The 20,621-nt window shown below is 37.6% G+C and overlaps 2 protein-coding genes across 3 annotated transcripts; one reads left to right on the forward strand and one right to left on the reverse strand.

Moving 5' to 3' along the window:
* The first annotated feature begins 1,631 nt into the window (after positions 1–1,631).
* Positions 1,632–14,008, forward strand: masp1 (MBL associated serine protease 1). Of its 2 annotated transcripts, XM_079886341.1 has the most exons (12): positions 1,668–1,799; positions 2,360–2,582; positions 4,616–4,793; positions 4,869–5,000; positions 6,725–6,921; positions 7,365–7,512; positions 7,615–7,733; positions 7,842–7,920; positions 10,222–10,341; positions 10,428–10,499; positions 10,680–10,751; positions 12,056–14,008. In XM_079886341.1, the coding sequence occupies exons 1-12, from the start codon at positions 1,786–1,788 to the stop codon at positions 12,931–12,933; spliced, it is 2,232 nt and encodes a 743-aa protein (XP_079742467.1). In that variant the 5' UTR covers positions 1,668–1,785; the 3' UTR covers positions 12,934–14,008. The 2 variants fall into 2 exon arrangements, with proteins under 2 accessions (XP_079742468.1, XP_079742467.1); XM_079886342.1 differs by lacking the exons at positions 10,222–10,341; positions 10,428–10,499; positions 10,680–10,751; positions 12,056–14,008 and adding an exon at positions 8,028–9,293 and having other exon boundaries at positions 1,632–1,799.
* A 248-nt stretch (positions 14,009–14,256) lies between these two features.
* Positions 14,257–20,157, reverse strand: ostn (osteocrin). Its single transcript, XM_079886067.1, has 5 exons — positions 19,930–20,157; positions 17,718–17,816; positions 16,899–17,119; positions 14,727–14,845; positions 14,257–14,642 (listed from the first exon to the last, which is right to left on the reverse strand). The coding sequence occupies exons 2-4, from the start codon at positions 17,814–17,816 to the stop codon at positions 14,758–14,760; spliced, it is 408 nt and encodes a 135-aa protein (XP_079742193.1). The 5' UTR covers positions 19,930–20,157; the 3' UTR covers positions 14,257–14,642; positions 14,727–14,757.
* Positions 20,158–20,621: the final 464 nt, after the last annotated feature.

A 20,621-nucleotide genomic window follows, 5' to 3' on the forward strand; every position in this document is an offset into this window, starting at 1 on the left:
TTTTCACTCTTCTTACTTTGACATGTTACCTTCTTTTTTTTACTATCGTACACTTTTCTTATAAATATTTAGCCTAGAACGTTATCTCAATGTGACTGGCGGTTGACTCATGAATATTAATTTCGCAGTGCTGACATTTTTTGATAGGCTAACTTTCCTGGAGCGTCCAGTCACGTAAACCAATTAAAATTCATGAGGCAAGCAGTCAGCATGTCATCATCTGGCAAAAAGCGAGCACGAGCTTGCAGAAGCACTGCAGAGGTGGTCAACACCCCCCTCTAGAGGTCGAAAGGCTAATAGCACTTCACTCAATTCTATTGACTCCACTTCATTGTCACCCGTCCACTTCATTTACCCAAGGCAATCTTATAGTGGCAGCTGCCATTTGGAGAAGACATTCTTTAACCGGAGTGATATTGCAGTAATTCTGTCCTCCTAAAGCACCTGGGGTTAAGTACCTTACTTAAGGGCACAATAGTAATAATGCTGGATTTTGAGCAACTCAACCACGATCTGGGACTGGACCTTCACCCATTAGGAGACAGACAACCCAGTGATCTAATTTTACAAAGTTCACAAAGGTGGTTACTATACCTCTTTCACGGACATTACTCCTTTTTTTTTTTTTTTTGTCTCTCAAACACTCTTGGCTTTCTAACACACAGCTCATTCCCCACCTGTCGACTATAACACTTGTTCTAACAGTCCAACTACCTCTCTCTTGCTATCTCATACTGAGAGAGAAAACAGTGGGAAATGGATCTTTCTGGAATTAAAGAACTTCTGGTTTCAAATACATCAATCAGCTCCAATCGCCAACAGTGATAACCCATCAAACATCTGCTATAGATACACACATAAACAGAGGTGACCTCAAACAAGGACAGGCTGGTGTTAGCTAGTGGTCATCAAACCAGCACGCACGCACGCACACACACACACACACACACGCACGTGAATTTTAATCATTGTGATTTTAGAGGTAGCCTAATAAATCCTTGGCATAGTTTGTTCTTTTTGCTGTTATACTTATTGTAATTTTGGCTGACGAAGCATAACCATCTTGAAATTATATGAAATAGGCTATGATTATAATGTCATGTCAAACTAGGATCACCTCTGTGATTTAAAAGTGTAGTGAAGACCCTAATACATTGTGGACAAATCACATGGTCTGTCAAGTAGACAGAAAAGGAGCTCAGAACCTGGGTGTTAGGGGCAGATTATCATGCTCTCACAAGGACCATCATCGTCACGGGTCTTTGGTTTGAGGTTCTAAAGGCCCCTGGGAAATTCAAAGTACTGGCCCCACCACCACAGTCTGTACTCCAGCTTTGGTCTTAGTTAGAAAGTTATTGGAAAATGCAAAGCAAGAATGAGGTTTCAATCAGCAACAGTTTTAGACAGGCAGACAGACTGATATTTTTTTTAACCTTAAATCTTGCTGTTCACATTCATATTATTTTGTCAACAAAACTAAATCATATAGCTATTAAGAGAGATAGGCATATATTTTTGTTGAAATGCATATCATATATACTGCCCTGGTGTATTTCTCTTAATACAATACTTGCATTGTTGTTTATATTGAAATGTAACTTCTCTTTTGTGCAAGTAGCCTTACTATCTGCGTGAGAAAACACAACGTCCACCCCGCCCCGACATACACAGTCTGTGGGGGAGATCGAGCACTTATTGTAAACTGTTGCAATGGGACGAGTGTAGGAAAACGAGTTCAGACGGGAATGCAGCACCTTTCCAACTGACTGAGAAATAAATGAAGTCATGGAGCTTGCACGGTGAGAACTTTCTTTCACTTCAACTTTTCTTCTTCAGTAAAATATACCCCAAAGATAGACGTATGCTGTCAAAACAATATCGATCTCTTCCGATCATCTTCAACAATAGCTTATAACCCGTTTGAAATGATCTATTTAGTCCGCGTGAAAATGATTTCTTTCAGAGGGGTCGACACTTCTGAATTTTTGTCCGTAAATTTAACGGCGCAGTCTCGCGGAACTGAATTGTTTTTGCCGTCAACACTAATAAACAATACGTTTTTAATGGTCTATAATGCGATAGCCTATAAAAATGTGATAAATAATTACATTAGCCTAGCCTCCTTATCCTTTTTCGATGTACCGTCCCATACGAAATCTAACTGAAACCTGTACTGTTGCTGTGGTTACCACTTCACGCAAACGCATCTTCTGTTCGCGAGTGATTAAGCCTCGCTTTCATTCCGGCAAAAAAAAAAACAATAATAGATGGCGCTGCTGTGAATAAGGTCTTTTTTATGTTTAATATTTAAAATGATGAATTTGATGTTATGGTTTAAATAAAATGCCTCTATACACAGTGTCATTGTGATTTTGGCCCAGTGCGTATGGCCTGTGTGGACTCAAGTAATTCACCTTACGGACATGTATGGGACCATCAAGTCTCCAAGCTTTCCTGAATCCTATCCGAAAGAGACAGAACTGCAGTGGAATATAAGTGTACCAGAGGGATATCAAATCAGACTCTATTTTATGCACTTCGACATAGAGCCATCATACTTATGTGAGTACGACTACTTGAAGGTAAGTGATTGAAGTGAATATTTACAAATGTTTCAATCTCCTCTCATCTCTACTACCTCTTGTTTATTTGAATGAAGACAAGAACATTAACCTTATCAGGTTAGCAGATGCAAGTAGCATAATGCTGTAACAATGGTATTAGATGATAAAACCAAGGTACGGGATGATTATTATTGTATTTGTTTGCCACTAATTGGGAATTGCATTAATTGTCAACCATGTGTTTTTCAAAAGTATAGCCTAAATGACCCCTTTTCTTGGTGTCAAAAGCTCTTCCTTTCCGACAGTTAAAGAGCAGCTCGATCTGTCTAGACGCACTTGCAGGCCTTTTGTGGTTTCGATTTTAAGCATCTCATTTCCAGTCTCAGGAACTTTTTGTTTAAATGGGTAAGAATGGCCTGTAAGAGCGTTTGACGGACAGGTCTGTGGCAGATGCCCTGGTACCCTGGGCGGATGGAGTTAACAGCATTTATTTCACACAAGCCAATGTGCTGCCCACTCTGCAGGGGGGCATATTCATATTCAAATACCCCCAGTGGGTCCCACAGCAACCTGCTATGGTAACAAGCCAAGGCAACCGACCAAAAACTGAGTGCCAGACAAAAAGGGCACAGAAAACATAGACACACATAACGACTGCTGTACACGTACACGTATAAATGCATATGGAAATCTAATGTATAGGCTAGGGTTTTCCATGCATTCTGTGTAACGTTGCAATTGAATTGCTGCGAAATGCAGTTTGTCCCACACTTGTCCTTTTTATAACCTACCTGTTTGTGCAACCATTTTGCTTGAGGTGTGTCTGGTGAAATAGTTGTGCAATTAGGATTCTTTCATTGCCATAAGCATGTCTCTCTCTCTCTCACACACACACACACACACACACACACACACACACACACACACACACACACACACACACACACACACACACACACACACACACATCTTTGGTAGCCGTAGGTTACCCTCCGTTCACTGACACGGGTAAAGTAAACACTCAAGCTGGGAGCTAGATAAGAGACCTGTTTAGGGCTGTTTTTGTGCATGTGTGTGTGTTTAGTGTAGGAGCACAATGAAGACTTGGCTGTGGTCTCGGTCTGCAGTGTTTGCATGACTCTGGTTTGATTGACAGGTTGGCTGTCTGCTGAGTGTAATTGTGTTCATGTGGATGCCAGTTTTTGTGTTTGTGCAGATATTTCATAAATTGAGGGTTTGGCAGCATTCTTTGGTGTAATTTGTGGGTACATCAATGGTATGAGAAGCTGGGAGTGTTTGAATTGTGTGGCTTTTTATATGTTCATGCAGGTATATTTAGAAATTGGAATGTTTTCAGTCCTCTGATTATGTCTGGTTGTGTCATTTACTCACCCTCATGTTGTTACACATCTGATTGACTGTGGAAAATAAAAGGGGAAATGTTTTGAAAAACGCTGCATTAACATTATGTATAATATGCTTTTGTGTGTAATAGAAATGAGAAAGAGAAAAATGAGAAATACTTTTCATTTGTGGATGATCTATCACTTTAAGTGCAGAGTAAAGTGCAGAGTAAAAACTGTATTATTGTGCGTGTGCGTGTGTGTGTGTGTGTGTGTGTATACACCATTCAAAAGTTTGAGGTCGGTAAGATTTTTTATGTTTTTGAAAAAAGTTTCTTATGCTCACAAAGGCTGCATTCATTTGACAAAAATATAGTAAAAACAGTAACATTGTGAAATATTATTACAATTCAAAATAACTGTTAATATATGGTGAATGTGAATATATAGATGTTAATGTGTTTCCTTTGATCAAAGCTGTATTTTCAGCATCATTACTCCAGTGTTCAGTGTCACATGATCCTTCAGAAATCATTCTAATATGCTGATCTGATGCTCAAGAAACATTTATTATTATTATCAATGTTGAATACAGTTGTGCTGATCTTACTGATCTTACTGACTCCAGTCTTGCTGACCCCAAACTTATGAATGGTAGTGTACCTATTGACAGTGCGATTGTTGTTGTTATTGTGTTTGTTCACACAGGTATATTCAGACACAGAGGAGCTGGCAGTGTTTTGTGGGAGAGAGAACACAGACACAGAACAGGTCCCTGCTTCTGATGTCATCATGTCCCATGGGAGCGCGCTCAGCGTGGCATTCCGTTCAGACTTTTCCAATGAGGAACGCTACTCTGGCTTTGAGGCTCACTTTAGTGCGGTTGGTGAGTGTTTAGAGTAGCAAAGTCATGCACATTATTTCAATCGCTTTATCCTGTGCTCTCTTCTTCTTTCTGCAGATGTAGATGAATGTAGAGACAGAAATGACGAAGATCTTGTCTGTGATCATTTCTGTCATAACTACATTGGTGGCTTCTACTGTTCCTGTCGTTATGGGTTCTTGCTTCATTCTGACAACAGAACTTGCAAAGGTAGCCTTTTAGTATCACTGTAATGACCTAAAAAAAATAGCTGCATTTTCTATATTTGTTCAAAACTTTTCTTTTTTGTTTCATTACAGTTGGGTTTTCCTACAATATAACAAACTTGCATGTTCAATACATTGTAATACACGTCAACCTGTTGCAAATGACATTGCTATCTTTACATCTCTTCACAAGAACAAAAGTTTGACCCATTTCTTTTTGGTGCCAAAAGGTGGCAGAGTTTAAATATTATTCATGTGTGGCTTGATGAGGAAAATCCTTTAAGTCTCCTAATACCCCTGAAAATGTTGATACATCAGTTAAGTTCAAGTCACAACTAGAAAGATCATTCCCTTTCAATGCACAATTGTTATAGACTTATAGACTCTATATAGAACCTTAAATGAATAGTTCACTTAAAAATCTAAATTCTGTCATCATTTACTCACCCTCAAGTTGTTTCAAACCTGTATGAATTTCTTTCTTCTGCTGGAAGAATATTTTGGAAGATATTTTGAAGAATTTCGGTAACCAGACAAATGATGGACCCCATTGACTTCCATAGTAGGAATTTTTTTTAAAAAACTATGGAAGACATTGGGGTCCATCTACTGTTTGGTTACCGACATTCATCAAAATATCTTCTTTTGTGTTCAGCAGAAGGAAGAAATTCATACAGGTGTGAAACAACTTGAGGGTGAGTAAATTATGACAAAATTTTCATTTTCAAGTGAACTATTCCTTTAAAGGAATTCTGTCTGGGGCTTCATATATACAACTTTTTTTAGGGGTTCCCATTATGGGATCAGTTTATATTTAGTTTTAATTAATTAATTTTGTTTTAATTTTTATTAATTACACATCACGTAATCATACTTTATCACCAGAAAAATTAAATAACCTATTCAACATTAAAATATTATTCAATAATTTAAGACATTTCTCCTTATATAGGCATAAAGCGTTCATTAAAATTGAGTCAAGAACCCTATATAAAACTCCACTGAACCTTTTTTCCCTCAAGAATGTACTTAGTTTTAACATCAGTTCAAACACATACGTTTTTATTTATGCATGATTACAAGAATGAAAACCAAGTGCTGTGTAGGTGTGCTCTAGTCAAACATTTGCTCTAAATTGCATAGATTTTTGTAATAAATCTTGTACCGTTGGATTATCCAGGATTAGTTGCTGGAATTCCTCCTAATTATAAAGCAGTGCTTTAAGAGAAACCTAATAGCAGGTTAATTTGAGACTGCATTGTGTAAGTCGACTAATTACAAATGTACACTTATTTATATAACGTTGGCTTGGATACAATTTTATCATGATTTATGTTGCTGTAAATAATGTGTTGTGGTGGTAGTTAATGTGTGTGTTAAAGTGAGTCTGTTTTATGTCTAACCTTTGCCCCCTCCTCAGCTGATTGTAGCTAAGCACCAACAGCTAAATATTTACATTGTGGTGGTCAGTGAGATGTGGATTAACTTGTGAACTTCAAAAACCCGATTAGAAAGGGTGCAAGCATTACAGCTTCCATGTGTTTCAATGCAAAAAATAAATATTGCTAAAAAATATATATATTTTAGCTGAAGATGTAGAGTAGGAAGAAGATTTAGTCATTTATGATCACTGTTCATGTGTGTGCATTCCTCTTTTAGTTGCTGTATTTTGAACGCTGAATGATATTGAAATATAAACGTGTGTGTGTGTGTTTGTAATCATTGCAGTGGAGTGTAATGACAGTGTGTATACGGAGCGGTCCGGGGAGATCGCCAGTCCTGATTTCCCTAAACCGTACCCCAAAAGCTCTGACTGCACGTATCGCATTGAGCTGGAGGAGGGTTTTCAAATCACTCTGGAGTTTGATGACACCTTTGACATTGAAGACCACCCTGAAGTCACCTGTCCCTACGACTTTATTAAAGTGAGAATAGAGTGAGAACATGTCATGTCTTTGTACCATTAACACACCCTGCAAGTTTCATAGCATAAAACGTCCTCCTCATTATAAACAAAGCATTTATTTATTCAAGCTCAAGCAAATTGTTGTCATCATTTACTCACCCTCATGTTGTTTCAAACCTGCATGAGTTTCTTTCTTCTGTTGAACACAAAAGAAGATATTTTAAAGAATTGACTTCCATAGTATTTTTTACTACAGGAAGTTAATGGCTACAGTCAACTGTCTTGTTACCAACATTCTTCAAAATATCTTTTGTGTTCAGCAGAAGAAAGAAATTCATACAGGTTTGGGAACAACTTTAATTTCGGTTTCAAAGCTTTCGTAAACCATTCAGTTCAGTGTATCATTATAATAATTGATAAATATTGATAAAATTCAAGATGTCAGTGATGGTTTATCTACAGATTCATGCAGGAGACAAGGAGTTTGACCCATTTTGTGGTGAGAAGTCACCAGGGAAGATCCAGACAGGAAGCAACATGGTCAACATCCTGTTTCACAGTGACAACTCCGGAGAAAATCTCGGCTGGAAACTCACTTACACCTCCACAGGTCATAGACTGACCGATGCATATTATTGCTAGAATTAATTTTATCCATATTCATCATTGTTTGTGTATGTTGTGGCAGAGTTGAAAATATTGTTATCTTCAGGTTCTGAATGCTCTCCTCCAGTGGCGCCCCTGAATGGACACCTGGAGCCTCTGCAGTCTAATTACATCTTCAAAGATCACATTACTTTGACCTGTGACCCTGGATACTCACTGAGACAGGTCAGGCAAAGGACACATTTCACTTGTGCTGATAAAGGCAGTGACTGTTGCAAGCTAATTGAGACAAATCCGTACTGTTTTACATCACATTCACATTCTCTCTTACAGGGTGATAATGAATTAGAGCATTATCAGATTGAGTGTCAGAGGGATGGGAAATGGAGCAGTGACTTTCCACTGTGTAAAAGTAAGTTTTTTAACAGAGACTGTAATTCTGTTTTCCTCCTGTCTTTTTTTTTCTCACTTGCCCTTTCTCTCTTTTCTTCTTCTTCTTCTTCTACTTGCTGCCACCAGAAAAGGAATCTCAAAGGAGGCGTCGTTCCCTACCAAGCATTTTAACCAATCAGATACCGAGTTAAAACTTTAAGGGACTGGCTGGTAGCCAATCACTGTCCACTATGAACTACAACCCCCATAGTACATTGTGGATATAGAGCTTGATATAAACACTATACATATATATCAAGGTTTTTTTTTTTTTTTTTTTCTTTGGTCCAGCAAGGATGCATTAAATTGATTGAATGTGGCAGTAAAGTTGTTTATAATGTTGCAAAATATTTCCATTTCAAATAAATGCTGTTCTTTTGAATAGTTTCTATTCATCAAAGAATTCTGAAAAATCATGATTTCCACAAAAATCTAAAATTTTAAACATTGATAATAATAAGAATGCATCAAATCAGCATATAATAATGATTTCTGAAGGATCATGTGACACTGACGACTGAAGTAATGATGCTGAAAATTCAGCTTTGATCACAGGAGTAAATTTAAAATATATTAAAATACAAAAGGTAATATACGAAAGAAGCCTATCTCATGACAAAAATACATTCTTAAATCTCTGCATGTGTTATAGGTTTCCCAGTTCCCAATTTAAGCCTAGTCCTGGACTAAATGGCAATTTTGTGGGTTAGTTCAGGCCTAACCTTAACTTGTGTATGAAAAAATGCATATAAAAAAGATTTGAGTTGAATAAATTCAATGTTTTGACTCACTTCAGTTGACTATGTATGTAAGATAAAAAAAATTTGGTTATGAGCAAATTCGGATAAATTCACAGCACTTGATAATAATAATAATTGGATAATAATTTTGTTACCAGTTATTACAAACTGTCTGTTCCAAACTTTTTCATTATTACATTAACAACCTCCATGCTCAAGCCTTGTTTTGTTGTCCTGACAATGAAAGTGGTGTGGTTGGTAAGGGCACACTGAGTTTAAGTATCATAGAATGTCTCCATCTACTGGTCATAAATGTTGTTTCATAACTAGTGCTGAATTAAACCAGTGAACATTTACTTGTACTTTTTATACATATTTTTACATCTCTTATTCAATAGTACACATTACTTTTACTATTAGGCTCATTTTGAGACAGAAGTACATACATAAATGCACTTAGACTTTCAGACAGGACTGACTGCAAAGCTGCCTCACCTGTTGGGAACGGACAACTCATGTGGAAGAGTGAAGACTTAATGTTTGGTATGAGTGTGATCTTCACTATTCAAATGGTTCATTTTTTTCATCACCAAATTAAAGGGTTAGTCCACCCAAATATGAAAATTCTGAATTAATTGCTCACCCTCATATAGTTTCAAACCCGCAAGACAAAGTGGTCTTCACAAATGAAGATATTTGAATGAAATCTGAGAGATTTCTGTCCCTCCATTGACAGCTGCACACCACTCTGAAGCTTCAAAAAGTTCATAAAAAGATAAAACTAATCCATATGAATTGAGTGGTTTAGTCCACATTTCTTTTGATCGCTTTATATTGAATTTAGGCTTTTATTCACATATAAACATTCATCACCTGACACATCAGTTGTAAACAAGCTCAAGCACGCTTGATTGACATATGAGAACCAATGAGGTTAATTCTTGTGTGTAACGCAGCAGGTTTGAGCTTCAGCAAGAACCAATGATTTGTTTTACGATCTCTTTACGATTTCATCACAAAATCTTCATTTGTGTTTCGAAGATGAACGAAAGTCTTACAGGTTTGGAGGGTGAGAAAATGATGACAATCCTTTAATTTTAGGGTGAACTAACCCTTTAAATCCCTTCCATCAAGAGTCCTCTCACAATAAGCATGGCATCTCCTTCTACAAAATCCACCAATCATATTTGAGAATTCCTGTCATTCTATAATTTAAGATTCCTTCTTAACATTCTGTAAGTCATGCAATTTTCACCTCCTGCTTAAATAATTCCTCCCATCTAATCCATCAAACAAATAATGCAACACTTGTATCCTGTCATACCTTTAAATTTGAGTAAAATGTAATAATAATAATAATAATAATAATAATTATATAATAAATAAAAATTCTGATAGTGTACTTTTGAAGATTTCTGAAGAATCTCTTCAATAATAAAAATGAAAAGTTTTGTATCAACCCACAATTTTCATCCAAGGAATCCAAATATGGCTATTATTATTACTCTAACTTGTTTTCTCCCCTCTTATCTCCCCTTTAGTGGTTGACTGTGGTCCAGTAGATGTAGTTCTGGGTGAGGTTGTTTATGAGAGTTCTGGAAACAGCACTGTGTTTGGATCCAGAATCCAGTACAGCTGTAGAGACTCTGTCAAGGTCAACAGTGAGTATTTCACTGTCACTCATTGATGCATTAAAGTCAAATCATATTAAATGTCACTGTGGATTTGACTCTGACTGGCCTTACAGACACTTACACTTGTCATCAGACTGGGGAATGGGTGAGTGAGGACGGGACGCCACTGCCCATCTGTCTACCAGGTAAGGTGTGTTACAGAGAGTCACTTATATTAAAATCACTCATATGCCTATTCTGTTTTGTTGAGTTATTTTATTATAAACAGGACTTCTTTACAATTTAAGCATGGTAACTGTGTACTAACCTACTGTAGATGACTAGAATAGCCCTTTAAGTTATTGTTATTTGTGTATTTATGGTAGGAGATTTTGAAAGAAACTTAAGTACCAATCCTGAATCTCAGCAGCCTACTCCACTAGCAAGCACTCCTCTTGGTAAGACTCAAACTTCAAATGTAATGCTTTGGAATCGTTAAAGAATTTTGCAGGGCACCAGACTGTGATGAGAATATCTGTAATTGCGACCAAAAAAAGAAAAATCCTCAGCGAGAATAATGTAGAATCTACTCATTGGCGTTAAGTTTTTTAGAGAGCACGCCAGCATTTTCTGCTTGCAACAATGAACAGACACAGTGCAAGGCGTAATGTCCGATTCAAAAACATACTGTATTATAACTCTTTTGAACCAATAAGTCAGTCATGAATATTCATGAAACAGTCTAAAGCAGGCATGGGAGTTTTGTGGTTTGAATTTCAGTCAGGGAATCATTCAAAGCCGATACACAATAAACCCTGTGTCATTTTTCTGTCCAATTCGAAATGAACCGGGAACCAACATTGTGATGTATCATGAGACACCATTCTTTTCAGTTAATGATTGTTCATATGACAACCAATTATACATATTCACATCATTGTTTTACATAAACTAAATAATATTTGTATTAAATATACGTTATATTAGCTTCTATAAAGTTTTGAGTCAGTAAGATTATTTTATTTAGCAAGGATTCATTAAATTGATCAAAAGGTACTCTAAATACTTTTACTTGAGACAAAAAAAAGATTTCAAATCTTTTGAACTTTCTATTCATCAAAGAATCCAGAAGTTTTTATCACAGTTACCACAAATATATTAAGCAGCCAGACCGTTTTCAACATTGATGTTAGAATGATTTCTGAGTGATCATTTGACACTGACTGCTGAAAATTCAGCTTTGTTATTCCAGGAATAAATAAAAGTATATATTATTAATACAGAAAATTGTTATTTTGAATTGTAATAATATTCCACAATATTACAGTTTTAATCAAATGTAGCCTTGGTGAGCATAAGAGACTTCTTTCAAAAACATATACATTTTTTTTTTATTAAATAATATAAAATATTTAAAAATATATATATTATTGGTTTTGATATTATCTATTTACTTTTATTGACAGGCAATTTTATATTATTTTATAATTTTATATTAATATTAATAATTAATTTCCCTTTATCAAAGGACAGCAAAACAACTATTTACATTATTAAGCATTTATTTTGTCAACCAAAAAAGCAATTTGTGTACCAAATGTTAAATTTTAGGAGCCAATGGCACCCTTGTCATTTTTTAGTCTGGGCTCTAGAGTCCTCTTTTGGGTGTCTCTGTGCGTAGTTGCTTGTATTTGTGTCTAAGAAGTGCATAAATGATGCTTTATGCATATCTATGTTAACTTGCAAATGTTTTCATTTTAAGCATGTGGTGAGCCGTCACAGCTCTTCCCAGCCCAGCAGAAGCGAATCGTTGGTGGAAGAACAGCATCTCCCGGTCTGTTCCCCTGGCAGGCTTTGCTCTCAGTGGAGGATTTGTCCCGTGTCCCAGAGGGTCGCTGGTTTGGCAGCGGCGCTCTCCTCTCCTCAACCTGGGTTGTCACAGCCGCTCACGTGCTCAGATCTCATCGCCGTGATCTTTCCGTCATCCCTGTCGCTTCTGAACACATCAAAGTGCACTTGGGCCTCACGGATGTACGGGAAAAGCACATGGCAACCAATCGGTCCGTAGAGAGAGTCATCCTCCATCCTCAGTTTGATCCTCAAAACTATAACAACGACATTGCTCTGGTTAAACTCAGCCAGGAGGTGGTGCTGTCTGCGTTACTACGACCTGTCTGTCTACCAAAGCCTGGTGTAGAAGGTCATGTCCTGATGCCTCTTCCCAACACATTGGGTATCGTGGCCGGTTGGGGCATCAACACGGCCAACGCTTCTGCCTCCACCAGCGGCTTGAGCTCCGATTCCTCCGTCGTTTCCGAGCTGCTCCAGTATGTGAAACTTCCGGTTGTGCCGCAGGACGAATGCAAAGCCAGCTATGCGTCACGCTCCGTCAACTACAATATCACCAGCAATATGTTCTGTGCTGGCTTTTACGAGGGTGGACAGGACACTTGTTTGGGGGACAGTGGGGGAGCCTTTGTCACCCAGGACTCCCACAGTGGCAGATGGGTGGCACAAGGATTGGTGTCCTGGGGTGGGCCAGAGGAGTGTGGCAGTCAGAGGGTGTATGGGGTGTACACCCGGGTGGCAAACTACGTCCACTGGCTACACGGGCACATGGATGTGGAGCGCTGGTGGTGAGGGTGTCGGAAAACAGCAGCGGAAATGGCCATTTCTTACCATTTATAACAAAATAACTTTTCTCTGCTTTTTAATGTGAACAAGAGTTACACCCAATAGTGCTAATTCTTTCATTTGGTCACATTCACTCCTGAGTTATGGACTTTTTATATTTCATTCAAGTTCAAGTTCAAGTTCACAGTCTGTGAATTCATAAATGGGATGGTATGAACTTGCGCCGGACGCTTGAATCAACCAGTCAGAACCATATAATTTTTTTTGTCTGCTGTTGTTTAAAACACTCTACAAAAAGTGTATTGTCCTTCAGTACTGGTTAGGGTCTTTAGCCTAGCAAAACAGCATTTTATATTACACTACTGTTCAAAAGTTTGAGGTCAGTATGATATTTTTTGATTTTCTAAACAAATTAATACTTTTATTCAGCAAGGATGCATTCGATTTATCAAAATGTGACAGTTGAGACATTTATAATTTTACATGAGGTTTCAAATAAGTACTTTTCTTTTGAACTTCTATTCATCAAAGAATCCTGAAAAAAAGTATCACGGTTTCCACAAAAATATGAAGCAGCAAGACTATTTTCAACATGATAAATGTTTCTTGAGCAGAAAATCAGCATATTAGAATGATTTCCGAAGGATCATGTGACACTGAAGACTGGAGTAATGATGCTGAAAAATACAGCTTTGCCATCACAGGAATAAATAACATTTTAAAATCTATTAAAATAGTTTTGACTGTATTTTTATCAAATAAATGCAGCCTTGTTGGTAAGCATAAAGGACTTCTTTCAAACACTTATTATTATTTTTAAATCTTACCTACCAGAAACGTTTGAATGGCAGTTTATAGTATGCAACAATCAAATATACACCTTTATATCTATATCAACATAAATCATTTATTACACCTGATGAAATGCATAGTTTCATAGACCTAACAACACCTTTATACTTTTATAAACACTCCTATTTAAAAGCCATTATTTTTCTGTAATAAGTGCACTTATTTTATTGTTGTATTTGCACATGTTGGTGAAATAAATGTTTCAAGAAACTTGTTGCTTGCTATATTTATCTAATGTTTAGTGTGTCTTTTTCACACTTGTTACCACAGACAAGAACATTTATGAACTGCATAGTCCCCTTATATTCTACAAAACCTACAAGGGATCAACACCAACCAGGTATCAACAATTATAATATTTAACATTCATACATAGCACATGTTCACTAATCAGCGTCACAGTGGACTTTATGCAATAACTGCAATTTTCTTAGTAGCTCAGCTCGCATAAATAGTTGAAATAAGAGAGACGGTTGTAGAATTGAATTTGTTTTATTGTCAAGGCTGAACAGCCTTCAGTCAAATTGAGAAAATGACAATAGTTGTGTACAGTACATAACAGCAAGCGAGACGTCGTGAGGGAGTAAATATTGAGATGTGCAATGGAAGCTAAGAGCAGATTCCTCTCTGATTGGCTAATGCCTCTGACATCATAAACGGAACTCATTTTCTGTTGAATTTAATGATGGATCCGAACAGGAAATAAACCGTTTGATCGGACGTTGAAAGTTTTCGTCAGTAATCAACGAGAAAGAACAGCTCTGGAAAAGCGATTATTAATAGTGTGCGGATCATTCAGTGGTTAGTGAGTTGTGTCGGCTGGTGTGCTTATCATGCATTTCATCTACCTGCGACATTCCCCCCTGTGGACACAAGAACAAACATGATATTTTCATTCTAAACTACATTTAACGAGATTAAATGAGACAATGGTATATAGTTGATACCTGTTTGTCGGGGAGTGGTCGAAGCAGGAGTCTATCCTCGGCTGTTGGGATTGGGAAGACGACCCACGCCGATCCGGTCTATCGGAACGCTGACTCGTTTGCGCGGCAACTCAACCTTCCTGCAGACATAACGAAAAGATACCAGACATTTCCTTCAGATTACTGCCTAGTCACCCTCTCACAATCGTGGATTGCCGTTTTATTTCACATACCTTCAGAAATGAAGCTAAGTAAGTAGAAAGGATGTTCAAAATTATAGAAACCCATTTTCGAAAATGAGAGAAAAAAAACATGCTGTGGTAAATCATAATTATGACATAGTCCCCTGGTTCCACAGACAAGTCTTAAGCCTAGTCCCAGACTATAATGTTTGAGCTGTTTTAAATGAAAGCAACTTGCACTGACATATCTTACATCATGCCATTGCCATTGTTTTATCTCAAGATGCACACGGTAATGTTTAAGGCACGTTTTTAAAAGCTACTTAAATGCCCTAATTGAATTTAGGTTGATCCTGGCTTAATCTAAGCCCTGTCTGTGAAACCGGGCCACTAATTAAGAGATAAAAATCGAAATTATGACATACCAAGTCATAGGCTAGCAAGTCGGTCACTGTGATTTTGCCAAGTAGGGATCAACATACATTCCTGTCTGAAAACATAGTCCTAACCCTATCCCTATTCTTAAATCTAACCCTACCCCTACCCATAATTTATCCCTATTAAATCAGAGTGAAATGACAGGTGAATAACACTGATGTAGAAGGACCTAACCCTGATTGTAAACCTAATAGCCTACCTAAACTTGACATAAACTGTAAACGTGTCCCTCAGATCTGTTTGGCTGATTGGAATGTTGTTTCAGGATCAACAAAGATGTTGATCCAGGAACTTGTTGGCCTTAGTGAAATCACATTCTCCCTATTAAGTCATTGTGACTATGTGACGTAAATGGGCTTCCATACAAAATAGAAAGTCTTGTGTCAATATTCTGTGTCTGTGGTGTAGAATGTATACATTGTACATTTAAAAAATGTTCTGTTCTGTACCTGACCTAGCCTACTACATTAAATTTGCTAAATTGAGAATGAGGCCTATATAAGACAATGAAATGTACTGAACTCGTATTGATCCGTGACCCCAAAATTGAGGTACGCACCGAACCGTGATTTCTTTGTACCGTTACACCCCTACACTGTGTGATCTCACACTTTCTTTAGAAAATGTAAAAGTCTAGTAACAGAATCCAACATTTGCTTTCGAGATGAATATCTTTACTGAGGATCCATGGAACAAGTCACATTATGGAGGGGTTTCGTGAGCTTTCATCATGTGTTTATCAGGCTCATGAGAGATGGATTCGTGTGTTGAGATTTGATAATGCATGGTGTGGTGTTTTCACTGCTGTTCTTGGCTTCTGTCCTGATCTGATCAAGTGCTGAGGATCATTTAGATAGAGCTTTGTCAGAGCCTCAGGCCATGCTGAGTTACACTGCGTGTTCCGTCCGGCAGGAAGATCAAATCATTCACAGAGATAAAACAGTTTTGATCATTGACTGGAAGTCTGATGCTACAGTCATCAGCACAGTTGGACTGTCCGTTCCCGTAAGTCAGTATCAGACACTTATTATGTCATACAAAACCTCAATTCACACCGCTGTGACTCCACCCAAGAAATATTAGTAACTTTAACTGTGGGCTACAGACAAAACATTAATTGCTCTTAGTGAACTGTAAAAACACACAAAACTATCAAGCTGTGCATGACTGACTTCAGCCAATAAAAACTGTATGTGTTTGAGCCACGGCCAATCAAAGCTAATTATGGTTCATCATCTGTTCGGGATCACAGCAAATCAGAAGTGTGTTTTGTATGTTTTCCAGACTTAAAATTCACAATGCTAATGACTTAGTTAATTGAGACAATTTTCAGTGGGATATAATGATAATATAAAACAAACAACTATTGTTACAGAACACCAATAAAGAATTAAGGTGTCAATTTAAAAATCTATTCAAAACGTTTAAATTGTTATTAAAATAATATTAATGTGAAATATTTTAATCATAATATTTTATTATTTATTCCTAAATGCTTTTCACTTCTTTTTCTGACCTAAAAGAAAAGTGTTTCCTTTATTTGTTCCTTTATGTTTCCTGTATAGTCCTCTACCTTTGCTTGTTGCTTTTGGGATCCATGTTGCTGATTGACAGGCGATCAAGAGGCGTGTTGGATCCGGGGAAACTCCGCTTCCTCTTGGTCTCGATGACGTCGTTCTCCAGTCGGACCAGCTGGTCGTGCAGGAGGTGTTTAGCGTTCACGGCTCCTGGGGTCTTCTGCTCGGTTTGGCCTTGCTGGACACTGCGGCCCTCCACGACAGATGATTCCACATACTAGATCGAAATGAGGAAATGCATGGTAATACAGTTTTCAAAATTGTCAGTAAAAAAAAAATATTTTCCCTGATGGACAATTCATTTAACACAATTTTAAGGTGGTAAACTGGTTTTACATGGTTTCTAGCTGGACATGGTTGCTTTTGACCTTTGTCAAGCTGGTTAGAGCTGTTAAACCATCTTGGAATAGAAACAATATACAGCTTGTACACCTTAAAGACCAACTCAAAACCTTTAAGATGCAATACTACAGCTGGTTCCTTCTATGTCATATTGAGAAACAGGCAGAATGAGAATGAGTGACCCAGTGGGTCAGTTCTCAGACGGGCAGACAGGTAGCTCATGTTCATAAGGGGACGGCAATGGTAACCTCCTGTGGTGGCTCTCTAGGGGAAACCCCACTGTATTTATAGAGCACTGAGACCGTTGACAGCTTATCACCTGTCACTTGTACCAGTTAATCTCAATACATACATGAAATCTGTTTGTGTTGTCTGAAGACAGGCAGAGTGAAGTTCCCTTACAAAACACAAAATGTAATCTAACCTTATTCTCTCTCTCTCTCTATTTGTATATCAGCGAGACCTGGACTTACCTCTGGTCTTTCTTGGGGTATGTGAAGACTTTCCACACTGCAGTGGAACAAGGTCAGTGTCAGCAGACCAGAGAGCAGCACACATCCACAGCCCAGCATCTACAATACAATATTAACATGTGATTTCTGACAATCATGTACATGTATACTACCATTAAAATGTATGGGGTCGGTCAGATTTTTTAATGTTGCTGAAAAAAGTCTCTTATGCTCACCAATGTTGCATTTATTCGATCAAAAATACAGTAAAGCACTGATGAAATAGTATTACGATTAAAAATATATTTTTCTATTTTAAAATGTAATTTATTCCTGTGATAGCAAAGCTGAATTTTCAGCATCATTACTCCAGTCTTCAGTGTCACATGATCCTTCAGAAATCATTCTAATATGATGATTTGATGCTCAAGAAACATTCATTATTATTATCGATGACATTTCAGCTGCCTAATATTTATGTGGAAACCAAGATACATTTATTTTCAGGATTCTTTGATTAATAGAAAGTTCAAAAGATCTGCATTTATTTGAAATATAAATATTTTGTAACATTATAAACATGTTTACTATTACTTATGATCAATTTAATACATATTTGCTGATTAAAAGTATTAATTTATTTAAAAAAAAAATCTGACTGACTCCAAACTTTTGCACAATGGTGTATATATATATATATATATATATATATATATATAAATATTATCTATCTATCTATCTATCTATCTATCTATCTATCTATCTATCAACATAATTACAGTGATTCAAGTTTTTATGTCTCTGTGTCAGTGCATTGTCAATTGAGAGTTCACACACACACTCCAGCTTCAGCACCGTGTTGAATTACTGTGATACAGGGCGATGTTTACATTCATCCAGACTCCATCTGTGAAAATACACTCTGACTGGGCGGTCCGGCAGCCGCGAGAGTGTGAGAATGCTTCTAACACACACCCTCTACACAAACACATGAACTCAGCCCAAACACACACTCTGACCTGCACCCCTACCTGTGTGTCCCCAAAACACACTCTTAACCAAACTTGCGAAAAAGAAAACTTCCTCATGGCGGTACTGAGGGACTGTTACTGTTGTTTTGCATCACTTGAGCAAATGTTTTATAGTGCTGATCAAATTACAGTAAATATTATATTTAAGAGAACACCATTATCTTAGCTCTTTCATGTTTTTGTTTTTTTCTAATTCTTATTCAGTTTATGATAATGCACTAAATCCTACATTTTGACTGCTGTCTGCTGGCAGTTGTGTTGAATTGCAATGCACCAGTACCATTAAAAATGGCATTCATCTTTGTGAAATTTGTGTAATTTTCTTTTAAACATAATTTATTTTTTAAAAGTACTTTAAAATATATAAAAATGAAATAAATGCAAATTTCAGTGACTGGTAAAAAACTTCTACCACAACTAATAATAGGTTACAGATAGATAGATAGATAGATAAGATAGACAAAAATATAAACAAAACTAAATGTTATATTTGTGAAATTCTGACCTTGAATTTTATTTTGCCCTTTTATTAATTGTCAGCTGTAATTTTTAAAGAACTATAACAAAATTTCTCACCAAATATTAACACCTGCCACAGTATTTCTCCTAGAAATGATTCAAAACTCTTTGGCAGGATTGTATAGTATCTTTCCGAAATGCACCAGTAATGCATTTTCACTTATTATTTGACCCAGAGCGTCCCGTCCTCAGTGTTTCAGGGCTGGTGCACTGAGCACCGGACCAGATGCGGACCCTCTCCTGCCCCACGACTGGGGAAATGCATTGTCCAGCAACATGGGCTAACTTTAGCATTTTCCGTCCCCAAAAATAAACAACTCCAGCCATCTCCCATTGCCCACACACTCTTCACTGGACACCCTGCATGCACACACACTTGCTCTCTCAAAGACACTCTCAACCGTTCTCTGATATCAGACATGATTTCACACCTCTGTGTCACTATTGCAGCAATGCTAAATCAACAGGAGGTTTCCGATACAGGTTCATCTGTAACCCTGGAGCTCAAATTCACAGTTGCTTATCAAACAGCAGATTCTCTACCAACTAACCAGAGTTATTCTACAACAACCCCTAACAAATGTCTTTAAATACATCTTCAACACCTGTCTGCTCACCTTTCCACCCAAACACACACAGCCCTGTAGGAACATAAAGGTTGGTCTTTCTCCAAGGCTCCTTACCCTTAATCAGATTTGGTTTCAGTCACACGGGGACGGACAGATGGACACCGTGCAGTTCCTGGAATTTCTCACGTTCTCTGCCTTTGCTGGTTCCTGCTGTTGTCTTTCCCGGTTTTATAGGCTCTCGTCGGGAATCTCCACTCCAATCGGTGGTCGCGATTGCTCTGACATCATTTCTGCAGGTTTTCCACTGTGGCTCGCCCTGAAGCTGCTCTCCCCAACTCTCTCATCCTCATTACGATTACAAACTACCGGTAATAGCAACCCAAGGGAGCAGCTGAACACATTTGAATGTGCGTGTACGTGTCACTTCTCTCTTTCTGTCCTTCTTTCTTGGCTTACACGCACATACGATGGCCAAAAGTGCCTTGAAGGTCAGCTTGTAACTGACAACCTGCTGCGTTTCCACAGGTTTGAAAGTGTGTATGTGTTGGAGTTCAGTATGTGTAGGTGGTTTATCTCTCTCTGGCGTAATCCAATCTCTTGTGAATAAACTATACTGTATCTGGCCACATGAGTGTGTGTGTTGATGGTCGTTCATGACCTGCATCTTGTAATTCACTCATTGAGTCTTAACCGGGGAAAAGTGCTCAGATATCTCTCTGTCCGAGAAAGTTAGGTGGCGTTAGGTTGTGAAGAGTTCCCCAGCCTGTTCTCACACTATATTTATCTGCTCACACAGAGCTCATCTC

Source organism: Squalius cephalus (genome assembly GCF_949319135.1).
Source record: "Squalius cephalus genome assembly, chromosome: 11".
NCBI classification, from domain to species: Eukaryota; Metazoa; Chordata; class Actinopteri; order Cypriniformes; family Leuciscidae; genus Squalius; species Squalius cephalus.